At 34.1% G+C, this 20,567-nt stretch overlaps 1 protein-coding gene across 1 annotated transcript in view; it reads right to left on the minus strand.

The window, feature by feature from the left end:
- LOC100926778 (peroxisomal acyl-coenzyme A oxidase 3-like) overlaps positions 1-20,567 on the minus strand; it is an 87,864-nt gene that overhangs the window by 7,036 nt on the left and 60,261 nt on the right. Inside the window, 2 exon segments of the mRNA XM_031943542.1 lie at positions 8,053-8,118; positions 8,121-8,192. Coding sequence (XP_031799402.1) covers positions 8,053-8,118; positions 8,121-8,192 — 138 coding nt within the window.

Raw genomic sequence — 20,567 nt, forward strand, 5'->3', positions numbered from 1 at the left:
GGGACCGAAAAGACAGATGATGGAACTTCAGCTGAGTCTTAAAGGATAGCAGAATCTCCAAGAAGCAGAAGAGAGGAAATACTTCATTTTCATTACAGGAATGAGGGTACATCCAACAGAAATGTACTGTGACAAGTGATGGAGTGTTACAAGTTTAGTATAATTTGACTATATATAGACTATAGAGCATGCAGGGAATTAGTATTATAAGGCTAGACAGGCAGGAGGGGCCAGAATATAGACAGAATTCAGAAAAGCTGAAATGTCAGAGGGGTTTTACATTTCATGCTAAAGGTAACAAGGAGTCCCTATTAATTAATGAGTAAAAAATACCACTGCTAAGCTTTCACTTTAGGAAAATTGCTCTGACAACTGTGTGAAACATAGATTGGAATGAGAAGACTTGAACCTGGGGCATCAGTCTATCGCTAATCTGAATGAGAGGTGATAAGATTTTGAGATGTGAGTGGAGAAACGGGGTATAGATAAGTTATGGAGCTAGCAGCTGATTGGCTATTGTGGTGAATGAGACATTGAGAATAATATCAAGGTTAAAGAGCTAGGTTACTAGAATGATAATGGTGGAGTGGGAGAGGGAAGGTGAGAAAACAAGTTCTGTTTTGGACATATTGAATTTCAGCCAATAGATCATATAGTTCAAAACACTCAATAGGCATCTGGTGCCTAGAGCTAGGGAAACAGACTAAGGCTGGACATACAGACCTAGGAATCTACAAAAAAAGATGATTATTAATCCTATGATATATGATGCAGTCACTGAGTATAAAAGTAAGTATAAAAGTATGTAAGTATAAAAAATAAAAGAGACGAGAGAATCCAGGATAAAGCTTCTGGGGACATACATAGTGAAAGGAAATGATATAGATAATGATAGAGACAATCCAGCAAGGAAGACCAAGATAAAGCAACAAAGAGCAATGTCACAAGCCAGAGAACACAGAGTGTCTAAGAGGAGCTGGCCCATCATATCAAAAGCTGCTAAGAGGTCAAAAAGGATTGTTGTTGTTTGTCCTTCCTTCTTGAAGGAGGGGATGCCATGGCATGCAAATGAATTTAACTGAATTGAAGTGGGGCTGGGCAAGATCACCTGCCTCACTTTCCCCTTCAGAGCCATAAGGGTTCAGTGATAAGATATAGATCTGGCCAACTGGAGATGGCCCTCGATGCCATGGGCATTGAGAAAGAGCTACATTAATTAGTTTTTTTAAGGGCATTTTTCCTCTTAAAAAATGCTGTAGAATACCTTTTATTCTCAGTCACAGAAATAAAGATTCTAAATTCTTGTAAAATTTATTTTGAACAAACTCAGTTTTACCAACTAGAATGTTTATTATTAGAACATTAAAAAACCTGTTATATTTCTGGTGTAGTAGTAATCTGGGGAACATTCATATCTGTTGACATTTCCACAAAATTATTTTTATATTCTTTTATGTCTCATTGTCTTAAATTCTTCCTCTGATGGTCAGTTCTCATAAAAATGAATACAAGATTGGCATTAAGAGGACGGTAATATTTTCCATGCAGTCAAGTATTTCAAGGAATCTGCCAACAGCACAAAACTGTTTGTTTGCCAATTCCATTTTTCAACAAATCAGAAATAACAGCTGCATGGTGATCCACTAACTATGAGACCATTCCACAACATGTGCTGTTTCTCAACTGCTGCCCCGGAAGTCTTAAAATGGAAATCACAGAATGGTAGAATGTTAGAGCTAGGAAAAAAGGATCGAGTCCAATGCCTTCAGCACTTATATGTTGTTATTCAATAACTGGTGGTGGGGTGTGTGTGTATGTATGTGTGTGTGTGTTTCTTTCCCTTTCTGAGCATCAGGTAGAGATGGTCACTCTTTGGAAAATACTGTTGAAGGGATTTTTGTTCATATGCAGTTACACTATATGATCCCTAAGACTCTTTCAACTCTAAGGTTATGTGCGGCTTGAAGCCCCTACATCATTCTATTTGACTATTCCTACCCATAAACCGGTAATATAGTTATTTCTGTGCATATCCTTTTACTAGACTGTCAGCCCTTTGAGGGCAGGAGTTACAGACTCTCAAACTTTCATGACTGTTCCTCCCCGAGTAGCTTTTTACACACAGTAGCTACTTTAAAAAATGCTTTCAAGATTTTGTCCTTAGTCTTCTTGTCCACAGAGGGTGATTTCATTCATTCCTATGATTTCAAGTATCACCTCTCTGGAGATGACTCCTAAATCTGTATACTCAGTCCCAATCTCTCCTAAGCTTGAGTATAATCCCAAGAATGTACCAGAATCTGCACTTAGATACCTTACCAGAACTCTTGATGAACAGTTGATGGCTGCTCTTGTCTTTGGTTCCTCCCCTCTCTAAATTATCCTTCTGGGGTTGACAAATAATTGTCCTACTAGATGAATTAGATGTATCTGTTGTCTATAAGATAAACACAAAGTCTTTACTCTTGCATTTAATACCCTCACAATCTGATTCTGTACTTCATTTCTAGCCTTATTTTCACATTCAACTACTAGCTATTTCCTGACATTAACCAGTGTTTCCCTGCTTCCATGAATCTGTGTAGTTTTTTCTCCATGCCTAGAATATTCCCTGATTGAAGATGTGCAGTGATTGAAATCTTTGTGGTGCCTTTACTGAACCTCCAAATCTCAAACTACTCCTCCATTTTCCTACAATCTTTTGAGTTTCCATTTGTTCTTATTAAATTCTATCTTGTCTCGTTGTCTGGGTCCATGTTTTGTCTCACTAATTAAACTCTTTGCATCCCCAATAATCTCTATTGGACCTTGTACATAGTAGGCCCTGAACTAATAATTTTCAGGTGGAGTTGAATTGAAATTCATGCTAGTTTTTGAGAGGTGCTATTCTATTTGGTATTTTCATACTGAAAATCAGCTTAAAACAAATTCCAATAAAGACACAAAATAGACATATTCAAATATGAGTTATTCCACTCTCTTACACTGAGAATACTCTTGCTGACAAATGTCTAACTTTATCTTGACTCTCATTATTACATTTTTATAGACTATAGACTATAGATTATTTAGAGAGTTGCATGTAGTAGTGTGAATGGCTAAGAATAGTTTGGAAGAAAAACAAAGCCATGGTCTGCAGAGGAGACACAGTTGAGAAGTGATAAGGAAGGTCCTCCAGGCCAATACAGCGAAATCGACTTTTCAAATTATAAGACTTGGAATCATAGCTTCTGACCAGTCACTTCACCCTCAGGACACAGTTCCTACATACAGAAAACAAGGGGTTTGGATGGGACAATCTGTAGATCCCATCCAGCCCCAGCTCATCAACATTTGGGCTTTCCATGGTCTGTGATCTTTCCTGGGTATCATTCATTTCCACTTAGGGTGGGACAGGGAAACGTTTAAGTACAGAATGCTGAGATGATCCAACTTGATGCATCATCCAATCAGGTGAGTTGGAATGAAAACATTTGGAATCAACATAGTTAGCAGTAAGAACACACATGACTCTCCAGGCAAGTGGGAGTTAATATTCTTTCTGCTCAAGGACTATTAAGAGCCAAGTGCTTCTCTGGCTTTCTTGCCTACATACAGTTGATAAGTATCAGCTGATGCTGACTCAATTGTACATCAAATACATGATGAAATAAACCAAATGAACCAAAAATAATGGATGAAATGAAAAAAAAAAACCAGTCACCTTGCTCCAAAATGCAATAAACACATCTTAAGCTAATTACTTGGTAAAACTTTTTTGACTTTATCACTACTTTCCTCAGACAAGGTTGTAAATATATTCATTAATAAACTAGCATATATTCAGGATGAGTACAGAACTAAAACCATGTTAGGAATAGTTAAAGAAATCTGGAATATTTTGTCTGGACAAGAAAAGACTTTTGAAGAAGTGGGGAAGGGTGGCGATTACAATCTTCAGATATTTCCAGTGCTGGTTTGTGAAGGACTGAACAGATTTATTTTCTTGCCTCTTGAAAGCAGAATTAGGACCAATGGTTAAAAGTTACAGGGAGACAGAATTTGGCACAATAGAAGAAAGAATTTCTGAACATTCTGAACCATCTCAAAATGGAAATTAGCTCCCTCAAGAAACAGTGAACTCCATTAGTGGAGGCCTTCAATGAAACCAGGATGGCATCTCTAAGCGATGCTAGAAAGAATTCATACACTCTATGGAAACTGATATGGCCTTTTTAGTGTCTTTACAATTAGGAATAGTGTGATTTTATGGTAGCCTTAGCACAACTTCAATTAAGGATCACCTAGGGTTTTGGAGACTTTTTCTAGGTTTTTAATATTTGGGGATGCTGTGGCTAATTCAACTTCACCCATTTCCTTTATGGATCACAATTAAATATATTAAGCACCCACACTGTGCTAAGTGCTGGGATATAAAAGAGGTCATACATGTCTTTGGTCATATTTTTTTACTTCTGGCAAGTTGCCATTAATAATATATTTTAGTGTACTTATGGTACACTGAAATTTATTTCTCTACTGTACTTTATTGCCATCTCTAATTCTGAGTTCTTATGAGATCTTGGTAGATCCATGATTCTCTAGGGATATACCATGACAGAGAATACTGACAGTTTATGAGAATGGACCTTGGCAGCAATGAGCAGCCTAGAATCCAAATATAAAGGGGAATACATGAATCACTTTTACGAAAATAAATAAAATTCTTTCACATAGAATATATGGGTAAATTATGTTTTTCAATGCAATAAATACTAACTAATGCATAAAACAGACAGTTTAAATATGCTTTCCCCAAAATAAAGATTTATCCTTGATAAAATGGGTTCACCAAGCTTGATCAATTTTTTAATCTAACAGATTGAATTAATTGTGGGATGGTTTAGGGTCCTCAGTTCCTGTGGAGCATCATGGTTCTACATGAAGTTATAATCTTATACTGATCCAGATGAGACAAAACTTATTTAGTCAAGTGCAGAATTCAGGATTAAATGATCAAAATTTTTCCGAGGCCAAGGTTTTGGCTCAATATGTTAACTTCCTTTCCAACACAATCTAGAGAATGATGCCTTTTTTTTTTTCAACAGCAAACAATTTTTACAAAAATGAGTTTTCCTTGGAAATGTTTCCCTGAGATGTCAAGGTGACTACTATAAGACAATGAATGTTAACCAATGAACTGATAACAATGGGTGGCTTTACTAGCTTCAGCAATTTAGTCCTAGGTCCTCCATAGTTTATTCTTATTTCACATTATTCCATTTCATAAGAAGTCAAAAGCTGCTGTGAGTTTGTGAATTTATACATCTTTGAAATATGTAGTAACTATGAGACAGCAAGAGAGGCATGATAATATTTTCTCCATAATACCCAGAAGGACACATTGACACATCTCAAAGAAGTTTCATACCATCTCAACTAATCATTAGCTTCAGCTGAGTTCCTCTTCTCTAATCTACTCTGTACCTGTCACAAACTAATATATCCTGAGGGATCAAATCAATTCTCTTCAAAGCTTTCAATGGCATAACACAGATAATAGGATACAGCCTGAATTTTTAGGATAAAACCCCAAATTCTTAGTGATCCCTCAGTTAATTCATTTAGAGATACACAGATGACAAGCAGAACAGTCTGAGTAGTAGTTGGTGGTAAAATAAACTTGGGATGCTTGGACACAGAGATCCTGTGAGCTTGCCAGTCATTTCGACCATGAAAAGCTGATTAACGAGTTGCAATGCAAAGGAAAGCCTATGTCAAATAAAGTTTACTTTGTAATGTCATATTCTTAAAAATCTGAACTTGTTGGGTAGTTCACCACTGCTTAGTTGAGAACCCATGACATATCAAAAAGAAAAGAAATAATACAAGTGAATAATAATAATTCCTAGTTTTGATAAAATTTAAAGTTTTCAAAGTGCTTTTCTTCTAAAAAGTTCTATGGGGACAATGTAGATATCTCTTTGACAGAATAGGAACCTGAGCCTTAAGAGAAAAAGGGACACCTAGGATCAAATTGCTTAGTAGAAGACTGAAAAAAATTCAAACTCATCTTTGATTCCAAGTCCAAGCACTTTTGATAAAATATGAAGTTTTCACGAAATAAAACCTACTTTCTGAATCATGCCTAAATTAAATAATCTACAATTATTTTCTTGATGTTTAAATATGCAGTGAATTTTGTGATTATAATAATGTAAGATATGATTAATGCAAGATACAGAGAACAGTAAAAACTATAAATAAGAAAATAGTTACCTGAAGAATCCATAGTAATCTTCAACTCTGGATATCATAAATTTTTTGCCAAGAATATCTTTAAAATCTGCAGAAAATTTATAGATTCAGGATTTAATACAGAGTTTTATCTGATAAAATTGAGACATATTTATTGAAAGAATGAAACACAAATTAAGAATATATAATCTTGACTGAATGAATGTCTTGCCTGAGTAAGCTTTATTCTTTCAAATTACCACTTTAAAGTCATACAAAATCATATAGTCATAGAATTTTAGAATCAGAAGGGTTCTCAGAGGTCATTTAATCCTATCCTTGACTTTCTGTATGGGGAAACTGGGACATAAAAGGCTGAGCAACCTAACAGCTACTTAGCAGCAAGAGTAGGAGTAGAATAGTTCTCTTAGATCCCAATGTAGCACTCTTTCAGATCAGCAACACTGATTTCCAAGCCCCAAGATCTAGATTCATTCAAGGGAAAGAAGAGTTGACTCAAAGATACCATCAATGACCTTGTGATAGTCATAATCACCTTTTGATATATATATATCCTATTGATATACTCACTGCCTAAAACTGACAATTCACAGATCACACAAACTAGTAGCTAAATGTAGAAAAACTACCCATGTTCCAGGTTCTAGGGCTGCACTGCTTGGGGCACCTGGAGTTTCACTTGGATTCCTTGCTCAAAGTCATTAATATCTTTCCTCAGGGATCAGAATATGTGCCACTGAGGGGATACCAGCCCACAGTGGCCTTTTTCTTTCAGAAGCTGCTTTCAACCTCCTCATCCTAAGACTCTAAAACCAAATGCTGCTCAATAAGCCCCATGAACACAAGCTCTTCTTTTCTTCTGGGATAACATTTTAAACAGCATCACACTACCTATATTGATTTATACCTTTTAAAGCAGTGGTTCTCAAACCTTTTGACTATAGAACACCTTATACTACTTGAAAATCATTGAGAATCCCAAAACACTTTGATTTATGTGTCTATATGGTTTAGAATACTAGAAGTCAGCTCATACTGCTCACAAGAGCTGAATAATAAATTTTCAATGAAAATATTTATGCTTTGGATATTGGCAAAAGACTATCAATCCAGCTCTGTGTACTGTTTTGCTGATAATCTAAACTTAAAAGTGATGGAGAAATGATTAATAATCTAGCATATTTTTATTAAACACTTACCTACAGATCACTGATTATACTGTCAATACTTACCATTTTAAAATTAAAATCGATAAAATGTAAAAAAAAATTATTTTTGATTTAATTTAACTTTGTTTAAAGTAACAATAACCCACTACACATTAACAAAACATAATTTTATGAAAATAAATTATACTTTACAGATATCACAAAAATGCTAATTGTTTTATTTCTGCATTCAATCCACTGTAATTTGTGGTTTGGTTAGCGTATATAAGAAAATCTAGCCTCATACAGATGTGTAACTAGGAAAGGGAAAAGCATTTTAATGGGCAAATAACATCTTGGTATCTTTTTGCAATTAGGGGTAAGTAACTATGTCTGGGACACATCTATAAATGTCTGAGAGTCAATTTGAATTAGTTCTCATGATTCTATTCACTGGGCCACTAATATCACTATAAACCTAGGTTTGATCTCAGAATTTCAAGGTCTACTGACCTCATTTTGAGAACTCACTGTTTTAAATATATAATATTTTCTTCTCTCAAATATAAAGGTACCTTTTAAAATAAGCACATAAAAGGAAAACACTCTTGCATACTCTGTAAGATTAATCACTTTGTTTAAATAAGATACTCCACAATGCTATTACTTCCATTAAAAACATAACCTTTGATGTCTGTTTCTAAGTATCTCAGTAAATAATTGCTGGTCTGTTAAGCAGGAATTATGTATCTCCTTCATAGGTACAGTTTGGATCATTGTCATTTCTAATATCACCCAAATGATTCACTGAAATAAAACCACAATTTTGAAAGCTTATGGAATGTATCAGATATGTAGTACAATAAAGATGATTATAACTGATAATTTAAGGATCCAAAATTCTAAGTTCAGCATGAGTATGGAAGTAAAAATCTTAAAGATGGAAGAATTATGAAATTATTCATCTTAGCCTCTTGACTAACAGAAATACTATTGTTTTCATCAGAAATAACATTCCTATGATGAGCAAGGATGCTCTCAGAAAGAAAAAAACTCTGTAAAGTCCTCCATGAACTTGATCAAAGAAAGTGAAATGTACTATATACAAAGTAATAGCAACGTTCTGGGATGACCAGTTGTAAAGGATTGCTATTTTCAGCAATACAATGATCCATTACTACTCTGAAGACATGATGAAAAATCCTGTCCATACCCAGAGAAGGAATCTGAATACAAATTGAAGCTCTCTATCTGTCTGTTTGTTTATCTATCCAGAAAATAATTCACCATGACCAAGTTAAATTCATTTTGTGGATTCAAGGTTTTTCAACATTATGAAAGCAATTAGCCAACAAAGATTTAAAAAAGCCACACGATGACTTCAATGGAAGTAGAAAAAAGCCTTTGAGATAATATAGTACTTATCAATACTAATATCATAATCAATCATGGAAAGTCCCTTCTTTAATGTATTGAAAAGTTTATATTTAAAACCAAGAGCTAGCATTGTTTGCAATGGAGAATCTCTAGAAGATTTCTCAGTAAAGCCAGCTATTAAAGTTAGAATATCCCTTCTTCTTACTTTTATCTACATTCTGGAAAAGACTATAGCAATAACATAAGAGAAAAAAAAATAAACATTTGCAACAAAGAGACAAAAACTGTTCCCCATTTGTAAATGACATGAAAGAGTAGTTAAAAACCCACAGAGAAGCAGTGAAGAAAATAAAACAATTGAGGCTACAAGGTTGCTGGTTTAAAAATATAACTCTACAAAAGCTATCAGTATTTCTCTATGGTATCTTTTTTTAAAGAACAGGAAAAAATATAATAGGACTCATTACAGTCAAAATAATTTTAAAATTAACAAAATGTCTAGGAGTTAGCCTACTCAAGTAAAATACATACAATTATAACACACACTTTCCAGAAATAGAAGACAACAAATAGCTGGAAAGAAACTTATTATTTATTGTTGGGCCTTGACAATATAACAAAAATAATACCACTACTTAAATAAATTTATAGATTTAATGCTAATGGAAACTGAGTAGATGCCCATCAATTGGAGAATGGCTAAATAAATTGTGGTATATGAATATTATGGAATATTATTGTTTGTTAAGAAATGACCAACAGGATGATTTCAGAAAGCCTGGAGACTTACATGAACTGATGCTGAGTGAAATGAGCAGGACCAGGAGATCATTATATACTTCAACAACAATAGTATATGATGATCAATTCTGATGGACCTGGCCATCTTCAGCAATGAGATGAACCAAATCAGTTCAATGGAGCAGTACTGAACTGAACCAGCTACACCCAGCGAAAGAACTCTGGGAGATGACTAAGAACCATTACATAAAATTCCCAATCCCTATGTTTTTGCCCACCTGCATTTTTGATTTCCTTCACAGGATAATTGTACACTATTTCAAAGTCTGATTTTTTTCTTACAGCAAAATAACAGTTTGGACATGTATACTTATTTTTATATTTAATTTATACTTTAACATATTTAATATGTATTGGTCATCCTGCCATCTAAAGGAGAGGGTGGAGGAAAAGGAGGGGAAAAATTAGAACAAAAGGTTTAGCAATTGTCAATGCTGCAAAATTACCCAGCATATAACTTGTAAATAAAAAGCTATTATAAAATAAATAAATAAATAAAAGATTTAATGCTAAGTAAACAAATTATGTGGAGAGTATTTTGGGGGAAGGTAGAGTGGGATGGGACTAGGCACCATAACAATATCCAATTGGAATAAAAAAGGTATAAAATCTCAAGAGAAATCATAAGAAAATCTATAAATGAATAGACACAGTATATTATTAAACTTCAAAATATATTATCAGCCAGTGAAAAACATTTGTTATTGATTAAAACAGAAAAAATTCATCAGCGGAACAGATTAAATAAGCAAAAAAATGAAGTGATAAAAACGTTAGACCAGTGTTTGATGATCTCAAGGAACTAAATTATGGCAGTGGGAATTGGAGCAAGATTCCCTTTTCTACTTGGAAAACAGGAAAGCAGTTTGTGAAAAGAAGTATTAGACTAGTATCATACACATATACCACAGTAAGTTCAAAATCAAAGTTCAAAATGAAAGAAATCAACTACTTTAACAACCATGGTTAAGGGGACATTTCTTAACAAAACAAGGGATAGAAGAGATCATAAAAGATTTTTAAAAAACCCACTATTTTGGTTGTATAAAATTACAAATTTTTTCACAAGCAAAATCAATAAAGAAGTAGAAGAAAAATGTGAGAATATAGAAAACATGTGCATTAAATATCAATGAAAAACCTAATGTCCAAAATATTTATGTAATTGATATACAAGCACATAATGCCAAAAGCCATTCCTTTCAAAAGATTAAAAGAAGAACTGCAAACTACAGGAGACTATAAGAAACATTCTCTAAACCATCAGTGGTAAGAAAAATGCAAATTAGAGTAGTTCAGAAGTTTCACCTCACTCTTTGCAAATTGGCAAGGAGGAAAAAATATGGGATTAATCAATACTGAAGAGGTTGTGGGAAAGCAGGCACAATGATATACTATTGGTGTCCTAGAATTCATTTTGAAATTATGCAAGAAAAGTGACTAAACTGTCCATATCCTTTAATTTGGCAGTCCACTATTAAGTTTACACGGAAGGAAGTCAAAGATAAAACCAAATGTTTCTGAAATATGTATAGCACATTTCTTTTATTGTGTAGCAAAGAAATAGAAACAAAGTAGATGCTCACAGAATTAGTGAATGGCTAGGGAAAAAAACAAACCAAATTATGCTAGATAAATATGATATAGTGTTATTGTACAATTAGAAATGATTAATATGAAGTATTCAGCCTCACATGGAAATGTCCATATGAACTAATAGAGCACAAAATAAACAGAATCAAGAGAAGAACAGACAAAATCATTGGGTCATGTTGAACTCTTTGTGACCCTATGGAGGACAGCCATCAGGTCCTTCTGCCTTCAAAGTCTGATGCTGTCCCCTTCTCCTTCTGCTTTCACTCTTGCAAAACTTTCAGGCCTTTTCCAGTGAGTTCTGTATTCTTGTTATATGGCCAAAGTATTGCAGCTTTAGCTTCAATATTTCTTATCCATTGAATAGTCTGAATTCATTTTTTAAACTATTGATTGATTTGATCTCCTTGGTGACCAAGGTACTCTGAGTCAAAAATCTTCTCTAGTATAGTTCAAGTGTCAATTCTACAGCACTCAGCTCTCATTATAGTCCAACTTTCACAGCCATACATTACTACTAAAATATTCCCAAAGCTTTGAGTATATAGACCTGGATCAGAAAGATCATGTCTTTTAATATTCTGTCCAGATTTGCCACAGTTTTCTTCCAAAGAAGCAGGAGTCCACTGATTTCAGGCTACAGCCATCTTCTGTAATGGTCTTTAAGCCTAAGATTTCAAAATTTGACACTGCTTCCATTTTTTCTCTCTCTACTTGTCAGGAAGTAAAGGGACCAAATGACATGATCTCAGTTTTTTTTTAAGTATTAAGCTTTAAAACAACTTTTACACTTCTCTTTCACCCTCATCAACAGGCTTCTTAATTCATCTTTATTTCCTACCATCAGAGTGGTATCATCTACATATCTGAGATTGATGATATTTCTCCCAGCAACTTTAAAGTGAGATTTTGATTCATTCACCCTAGCATTTTTCATGAGATACTCTGCATATAAGTTAAATAAATAAGGTAATAATATAGAGCTTTGTTGTATTCCTTTTTCATTCTTTTTTTATTATAACTTTTTATTGAAAAACATATGCATGGGTAATTTTTCAAAATTGACCCTTACAAAACTTTGTTCCAACTTTTCCCTCCTTCCCACCATCCCTCCCTAGATGGCAGGTAGTCCCATACATGTTAAATATATTTAAGCATATGTTACATACAATATATGTATACATATTTATACAGTTATCTTACTGCACAAGAAAAATCGAATTTAGAAAGAAGGTTAAAATAACCTGTGAATAAAAACAAAAATGCAAGCCACCAAAAACAGAGGGTAAATGCTATGTTGTAGGCCACACTCATTTCCCAGAATTCTTTCTCTGGATGTAGCTGGTTCTGTTCAGTTCTGATAAAATTGGAAATGATTTGAATCCTCTCATTGTTGAAGAGAGCCACTTCCATCAGAATTGATCCTCATATAGGATTCTTGCTGAGGTACATAATGATCTCCTGCTTCTGCTCTTTTTGCTTAGAATCAGTTCATGTAAGTCTCACCAAGCCTCTCTGTATTCATTCTGCTGGTCATTTCTTACAGAACAATAATATTCCATAATATTCACATACCACAATTTACCCAACCATTCTCCAATTGAGTGGGTATCCATTCATTTCCAGTTTCTAGCTGGACCTTCTAGTGCACCAGAAGGACCACAAACAATTTTGCACATATGGGCCCTTTTCCCTTCTTTAATATCTCTTTGGGATATAAACCCAGTAGTAACACTGCTGAATCAAAGAGTATGCACAGTTTTGACAATAAATTGATCTCCAGAATGGTTGGATCCATTCACAACTCTACCAACAATCCATCAGTGTCCCAGTTTCCACACATCCCTTCCAATGATTTGTCATTATCTTTTCTGTCATTCTAGCCAATCTGACAGGTTTATAGTGGTATCTCAGAGTTATGTTAATTTGCATTTCTCTGATCAATAATGATTTGGAATACCTTGTCATATGGGTAGAAATAGTTTCAATTTCATCATCTGAAAATTGTCTGGTTCATATCCTTTGACCACTTATCAATTGGAGAATGAGTTGATTTCTTATAAATTTGAGTCAGTTCTCTATGTATTTTGGAAATTAGGCTTTTATCAGAATCTTTAACTGTAAAGATGTTTTCCCAGTTTATTGCTTCCCTTCTAATCTTGTCTGCATTAGTTTTGTTTGTACAAAAGCTTTTTAACTTGATATAAACAAAATTTTCCATTTTGTGATCAATAATGATCTCTAGTTCTTCTTTGGAAACAAATTCCTTCCTCCTCCAAAGGTATGAGAGATACATGATCCTATGTTCTTCTAATTTGTTTGTAATCTCATTCTTTATGCCTAAATCATGAACCCATTTTGATCTTATCTTTTTGTATGGTGGTAAGTGTGGGTCAATGCCTAGTTTCTGCCATTATAATTTCCAATTTTCCCAGCAGTTTTTGTCAAATACTACATTCTTATCCCCAAAGTTGGGGTCTTTGCTTTTGGCAAACACTAGATTGCTATAGTTATTGACTATTTTGTCCTGTGAACTTAACCTATTCCACTGATCAACTAGTTATTTCTTAGACCACCAAATAGTATTGGTGACTGCTGCTTTATAATATAGATTTAGAGCAGGAACAGCTAGGCCAACTTAATTTGATTTTTTTTTTCATTAATTCCCTTGAAATTCTTGACCTTTTGTCCTTCCAGATGAATTTTGTTGTTATTTTTCCTAGGTAATTAAAATACTTTCTTGGGAGTCTGATTGGTATAGCACTAAATAACTAGATTACTTTAGGTAGTATTGTCATCTTTATTACATTCGCTTGACCTATCCATGAGCACTTAATATTTTTTCCAATTGTTTAGCTCTGACTATTTGTGTGGAAAGTGTTTTGTAGTTTTGCTCATATAGTTTTTGATTTTCCCTTGGCAGATAGATTCCCAAATATTTTATATTATTGACAGTTATTTTAAATGGGCTTTCTCTTTGTATCTCTTGTTGTTGGATTTTGTTAGTGATGTATAAAAATGCTGATGATTTGGGTGGATTTATTTGTATCCTGCAACTTTGCTAAAGTTGTGGATTATTTCTAATAGCCTTTTAGTAGAATCTCTGGGCTTCTCTAAGTATACCATCATATCATCTGCAAAGAGTGATAATTTGGTTTCCTCATTACCTACTATAATTCCTTTAATCTCTTTTTCTTTTTTATTGCCAAAGCTAGCATTTCTAATACAGTATTGAATAGTAATAGTAATAATGGGCAACCTTGTTTCACTCCTGATTTTATTGGGAATGGTTCCAGTTTATCACTATTACATATGATGCTTACTTATGGTTTTAAATAAATGCTACTGACTATTTTAAGGAAAAGTCCATTTATTTATATACTCTCTAGTGTTTTTAATAGGAACAGGTGCTGGATTTTATCAAATGCTTTTTCTGCATCTATTGAGATAATCATTTTTTGTTAATTTGGTTATTGATATAGTCAATTATATTAATAGTTTTCCTAATATTGAATCAGTTCTGCATTCCTGGTATAAATTCTACTTGGTCATGGTGTATTATCCTGAGGATGATTTTCTGTAATCTCTTTGCTAATATTTTATTTAAGATTTTTGCATCAATGTTCATTATGGAGATTGGTCTATAATTTTCTTTTTTGTCTGTGTTTTCATCCTTCCTGCTTTAGGTATGAGTACGATTTCTTTGTTATAAAAGGAATTTGGTATGATTCCTTCATTCCTTATTTTTTCATAGCACTGGAGTTAATTGTTCTTTAAATGTTTGGTAGAGATTCACATGTAAATCCATCTGGTCCTGGGGATTTTTTCTTAAGGAATTGATTAATAGCTTGTTCTATTTTTTTTCTAAAGTGGGACTATTTAACCAATTTACTTCTTCCTCTGTTAAGCTGGGCAACTATATTTTTGAAGGTATTCACCTATTTCATTTAAGTTATCAAAGTTATGGCATAAAGTCAGGCAAAGTAACTCCTAATTATCTCTAATTTCCTCTTCATTAGTGGCAAGTTCTCCCTTTTCATTTGATTTTCCTCTTTCCTTTTTCTAATCAAAATTACCAAGAGTTTATCTATTTTTGGCTTTTTCATAGAACCAACTTCATTTTATTTATTAATTCAATAGTTTTTACTTTCCATTTTATTAATTCCTCCTTTTTTTTTAGAATTTCAAGTTTAGTGTTTGATGGGGGTTTTTTAATTTGCTCTTTTTCTAGCTTTTTTTAGGTGCAAGTCTAATTCATTGATTTTCTCTTTCTCTATTTTATTCAACTAGGTCTCTAGACATAAAATTTCCCCTTATTACTGCTTTGGCTGCATCCCACACATTTGGTATGCTGTCTCATTATTGTCATTCTCTTGGGTGAAATTATTAATTGTGTCTATGATTTGCTGTTTCACCTCATTCTTTAGGATGAAATTATTTAATTTCCAATTATTTTTTGGTCTATTTTCCCCTGGCTTTTTATTGAATGTAATTTTCATTTCATCATGGTCTGAAAGGATGCATTACTATTTCTGCCTTACTGCATTTGGGTTTGAGGTTTTTATGTCCTAATATATGGTCAATTTTTATATATGTTCCATGAACTGCTGAAAAGAAAGTGTACTCCTTTCTGTCTCCATTTAGTTTTCTCCAAAGATGTGTCATACCTAACTTTTCTAGTGTTCTATTTACCCCTTTAACTTCTTTCTTATTTATTTTATGGTTTCATTTATCTAGTTCTGAGAATACAAGATTGAGATCTCCCACTACTGTAGTTTTGCTGTCTATTTCTTCTTGCAGCTCTCTTAACTTCTTCTTTAGGAATTTAAATGTTATACCACTTGGTGCATATATGTTTAGCACTGATATTGCTTCATTATCTATGCTACCCTTTAGCAAGATATAGTGCCCTTCTTTATCTCTTTTAATTAGATCAATTTTTTTCTTTTGTTTGATTTGAGATCAGAATGGCTACCCTGCTTTTTTGACTTCACTTGAAGCATTGTAAATTCTGCTCCAGCCTTTACCTTTACTTTGTATGTATCACCTTGCTTCAATATGTTTCCTGTAAACAACATATTGTAGGATTCTGGCTTTTAGCCTAGTCTGCTATCCGCCTCCACTTTATAGGAGAGTTTACCCCATTCACATTTATGGTTAAAATTACTAATTCTGTATTTCATGCCATCTTGTTAACCCCGGATTATGCTCTTCTCTTTCCTTTTCCCATTACCCACCTCCCCAGTATTAAACTTATGAGCACCGCTTGCCTCACACAGCTCTCTCTCTTTAGGATGCCTTAGAGTCCCTTCCCTTTTCTTAAACATTTTCCTTTCATCAACAAAATCCAATAGCAAGAGATACAAAGAGAAATTCCATTCAAAATAACTGTTGATAACATAAAATATTTGGGAATTCATCTACCAAAGGGAAGTCAGGAATTATATGAGCAAAATTACAAAACACTTTCCACACAAATAAAGTCAGATTTAAATAAGTGGAAAAATATTAAGTGCTGTTGGATAGGCTGAGCAAATATAATAAAGATGACAATACTCCCTAAACTAATCTAGTTATTTAGTGCCATACCAATCAGACTCCCAAGAAACTATTTTAATGACCTAAAAAAAATAACAACAAAATTCATATGGAAGAGCAAAAGGTTGAGAATTTCAAGGGAACTAATGGAAAAAAATCAAATGAAGGTGGCCTAGCCGTACCTGATCTAAAACTATATTATAAAGCAGCAGTCACCAAAACCATTGGTATTGGCTAAGAAATAAATTAGTTGATCAGTGGAATAGTTAGGTTCACAAGACAAAATAGTCGATAACTATAGCAATCTAGTATTTGACAAACCCAAAGATCCCAACTTTTGGGAAAAGAATTCACTATTTGACAAAAACTGCTGGGAAAACTGGAAATTAGCTTGGCAGAAATTAGGCATGGACCCATACTTAACACCATATACCAAGATAAGATCAAAATAGATCCATGATTAGGCATAAAGAACGAGATCATAAATAAATTAGAGGAACATAGGATAGTTTACCTCTCAGACCTATGGAGGAGGAAGGAATTTATGACCAAAGAAGAGCTACAGATCATTATTGATCACAAAACAGAAATTTTGATTACATCAAATTAAAAAGCCTTTGTACAAACAAAACTAATGCAAACAAAATCAGAAGGGAAGCAACAAATTGGGAAAACATTTTTACAGTTAAAGGTTCTGATAAAGGCCTTGTTTCCAAAATATATAGAGAATTGACTCTAATTTATAAGAAATCAAGCCATTCTCCAATTGATAAATGGTCAAAGGATATGAACAGACAATTTTCAGATGATGAAATTGAAACTATTTCCACTCATATGAAAGTGTTCCAAATCACTATTGATTAGAGAAATGCAAATTAAGATAACTCTGAGATACCACTACACACCTGTCAGATTGGCTAAGATGACAGGAAAAAATGATGAATGTTGGAGGGGATGCGGGAAAACTGGGACATTGATGCATTGTTGGTGGAGTTGTGAACGAATCCAATCATTCTGGAGAGCAATCTGGAATTATGCCCCAAAAGTTAGCAAACTGTGCATACCCTTTGATCCAGCAGTGCTATACTGGGTTTATATCCCAAGAATTACTAAAGAAGGGAGGGATCATCTGTATGTGCCAAAATGTTTGTGGCAGCCCTTTTTGTAGTGGCTAGAAACTGGAAAATGATTGATGCCCATCAATTGGAGAATGGTTGGGTAAATTGTGATATATGAATGTTATGGAACATTATTGTTCTGTAGAAATGACCAACAAGATAAGTACAGAGAGGCTTGGAGAGAGTTACATGAACTGATGCTAAGTGAAATGAGCAGAATTAGGTGATCATTGTATACTTCAACAACAATACTGTATGAGGATGTATTCTGATGGAAGTGGATATCTTTGACAAGAAAGATCTAACTCATTTCCAATTAATCAATGATGGACAGAAGCAGCTATATCCAGAGAAGGAACACTGGGAAATGAGTGTAAACTGTTTGTATTTCTGTTTTTCTTCCTAGGTTACTTTTACCTTCTGAATCCAATTCTCCCTGTGCAACAAAAGAACTGTTCGGTTCTGCACATATATATTGTATCTAGGATATACTAGAACATATTTAACTTGTATAAGACTGCTTGCCATCTAGTGAAGGGAGAGAAGGGAAAAGTCGGAACAGAAGTTAGTGCAAGGGATAATGTTGTAAAAAGTATCCAGGCATATGTTCTGTCAATAAAAGTTATAATAAAAAAAACTGAAGTAAAACAAAACAAACAAACAAACAAACAAATTTCCTTTTCAATTTTGAATTCCCTTCTATTTATCCTACCCTTCCCTTTTCCCTTTTCCCTCCCACTTTTCAATGAGGTGGGAGAAGTTTCTCTGTAAATCAAATATTTCTAATATTTTCTCTTTGAGCCAAATTCTGATGAGAGTAAGATTTACACTTTATTATCTCCCTCTGTTCTATCTCTCAGATATAATTCATTTCCTTTGCCTTTTTATAAGATGTAGTACCTCTACTTTTCCCTTTTTTTCTGGTACAATTTCCTTTCCACCTCTAGATCCTTTTTGCATATTATAATAGTAAACCAAAGTACACATGTACTCTTTTTGTATACCCATAATAGAAATACACTTCTCAGGATTTCTTTTTATCTTTTATGCTTCTCTTGAGTCCTATATTTCGAGGTCAAACTTTTGTTTAGCTCTGTTTTTTTTTTTCATCAGAATAAATGGAATTCACATATTTCATTGAATGTCTATCTTTTTCCCTGGAAGAAAAGGCTCAGTTTGGCTGGGTAAGTTATTCTTGGCTACATACCAAGTTCCTTTGCGTTTCAGAATATCTATTCCAGGCAGTTTGATCCTTTAATGTGGAAGCTGCTAGATCCTGAGTGATCCTAATTGTGGCTCCTTGGTATTTGAATTGTTTTTTTCCTGGCTGCTTATAGTAATTTTCCTTGGTCTGATAGTTCTGGATTTAGCCACAATATTTCTTGAAGTTTTAATTTTGGGATCGCTTTCTGTAGCTGATCAATGAATTCTTTCAATGTCTATTTTACCTTCTGTTTCTATGACATCCTGGCAGTTTCTTTGATTATTCCCTGAAAAATAGTGTCTAAGATCTTTTTCATCATGTATTTCAGGGAGTCCAATAATCCTTAGATTGTCTCTCCTAGATCTATTTTCCAGGTCAGCTGTTTTCCCCATTAGGTATTTTATAGTTTTTTTTTTTTTTTGGTTTTGCTTGATGGATTCTTGTTGCCTTATTAGGTCCTTCATTTCCATTTCTCCAATTCTGAATTTTAGTGTATTATTTTCTTCATTTACTTTTTTCACTTCTTTTGTATATATCCAATTGAATTTTGAATGAGCTGTTTTGTTCTATGGATTTTTTTCCATTTCACAAATTCTGTTTTTTAAAGAATTATTTTCTTTTTCCATTTCACAAATTTTGTTTTTTAAGAAGATATTTTCTTTTTCTGTTTCACAAATTCTGTTTTTCTGGGAGTTGCTTTCTTTTTCTAGTTTATCAAATCTATCTTTTAATGAATTATATGCTTTTCCATTTCATTATGTCTATTTTGTGTTGTCTTTTCTAAACTCTCTGATAAGGCTTTCATTTTCTTCTAGCTCTCTTTTAAGATCCCGTTTAAGTTCTTCTAGGAGAGCCTTGTATGATGGGGACCAGGTTATTTCACCTTTAGAGCTTCATCTGGAGACAATCTGCCTTTAGTCTCCTCAGGGTTTGAAATCTCTTATTCTCTTTCACCATAAAAGCTGTCAATTTTAGAATCCTCTTTACCTTTTGATCATTTTTAAAAAGTTAGTTAAGGTCTGCTTTAGGGCAGGAGAGGTTTCAAGCAACCACTGCACTGGGTCAGTGCTGATTCACTCCTGGTCCTTGCTCAGCCACGTGGAGTCATCAGCAATGCCCCAGGGCTCTGTGCTGTCTGCCCAGGTGTTTGTGGTCTGAGTCTGCTCAACCACCCTGAGACTGCATTGTTCCCAGACTCTGAGCTGTCTGTGTTGGCGTTTGTGGTCAGCTACCCAGGGCTCACTGTGTCTCTCCTGCTTACGACTGAAATAGACCTTCTCTGGTCCTCTTCCTCCTGCAAACTCTCTGCCCCATGTAGGTCATACCATCACCCTGAGACTGCTCTGCCCCAGGCTCTGCCCTGTCTGTGCTGGTGTTTGTGGTCAGCTGTTGTGCTTTGCTGCCTCTCTCCATTTCTGATTGAAAGAGATCTTTTCTGGTATGTTTCCTCCTGCAAATTCTCTGGGGACACTGAGCTATCTGCTAGCATTTATACTGGCTGCCCTGGCTACCTTCCTCCTGTTTCCAGTTGAAACAGATCTTTTTTTTTTT

This window comes from Sarcophilus harrisii, chromosome 6, assembly GCF_902635505.1.
Source record: "Sarcophilus harrisii chromosome 6, mSarHar1.11, whole genome shotgun sequence".
NCBI lineage: Eukaryota > Metazoa > Chordata > Mammalia > Dasyuromorphia > Dasyuridae > Sarcophilus > Sarcophilus harrisii.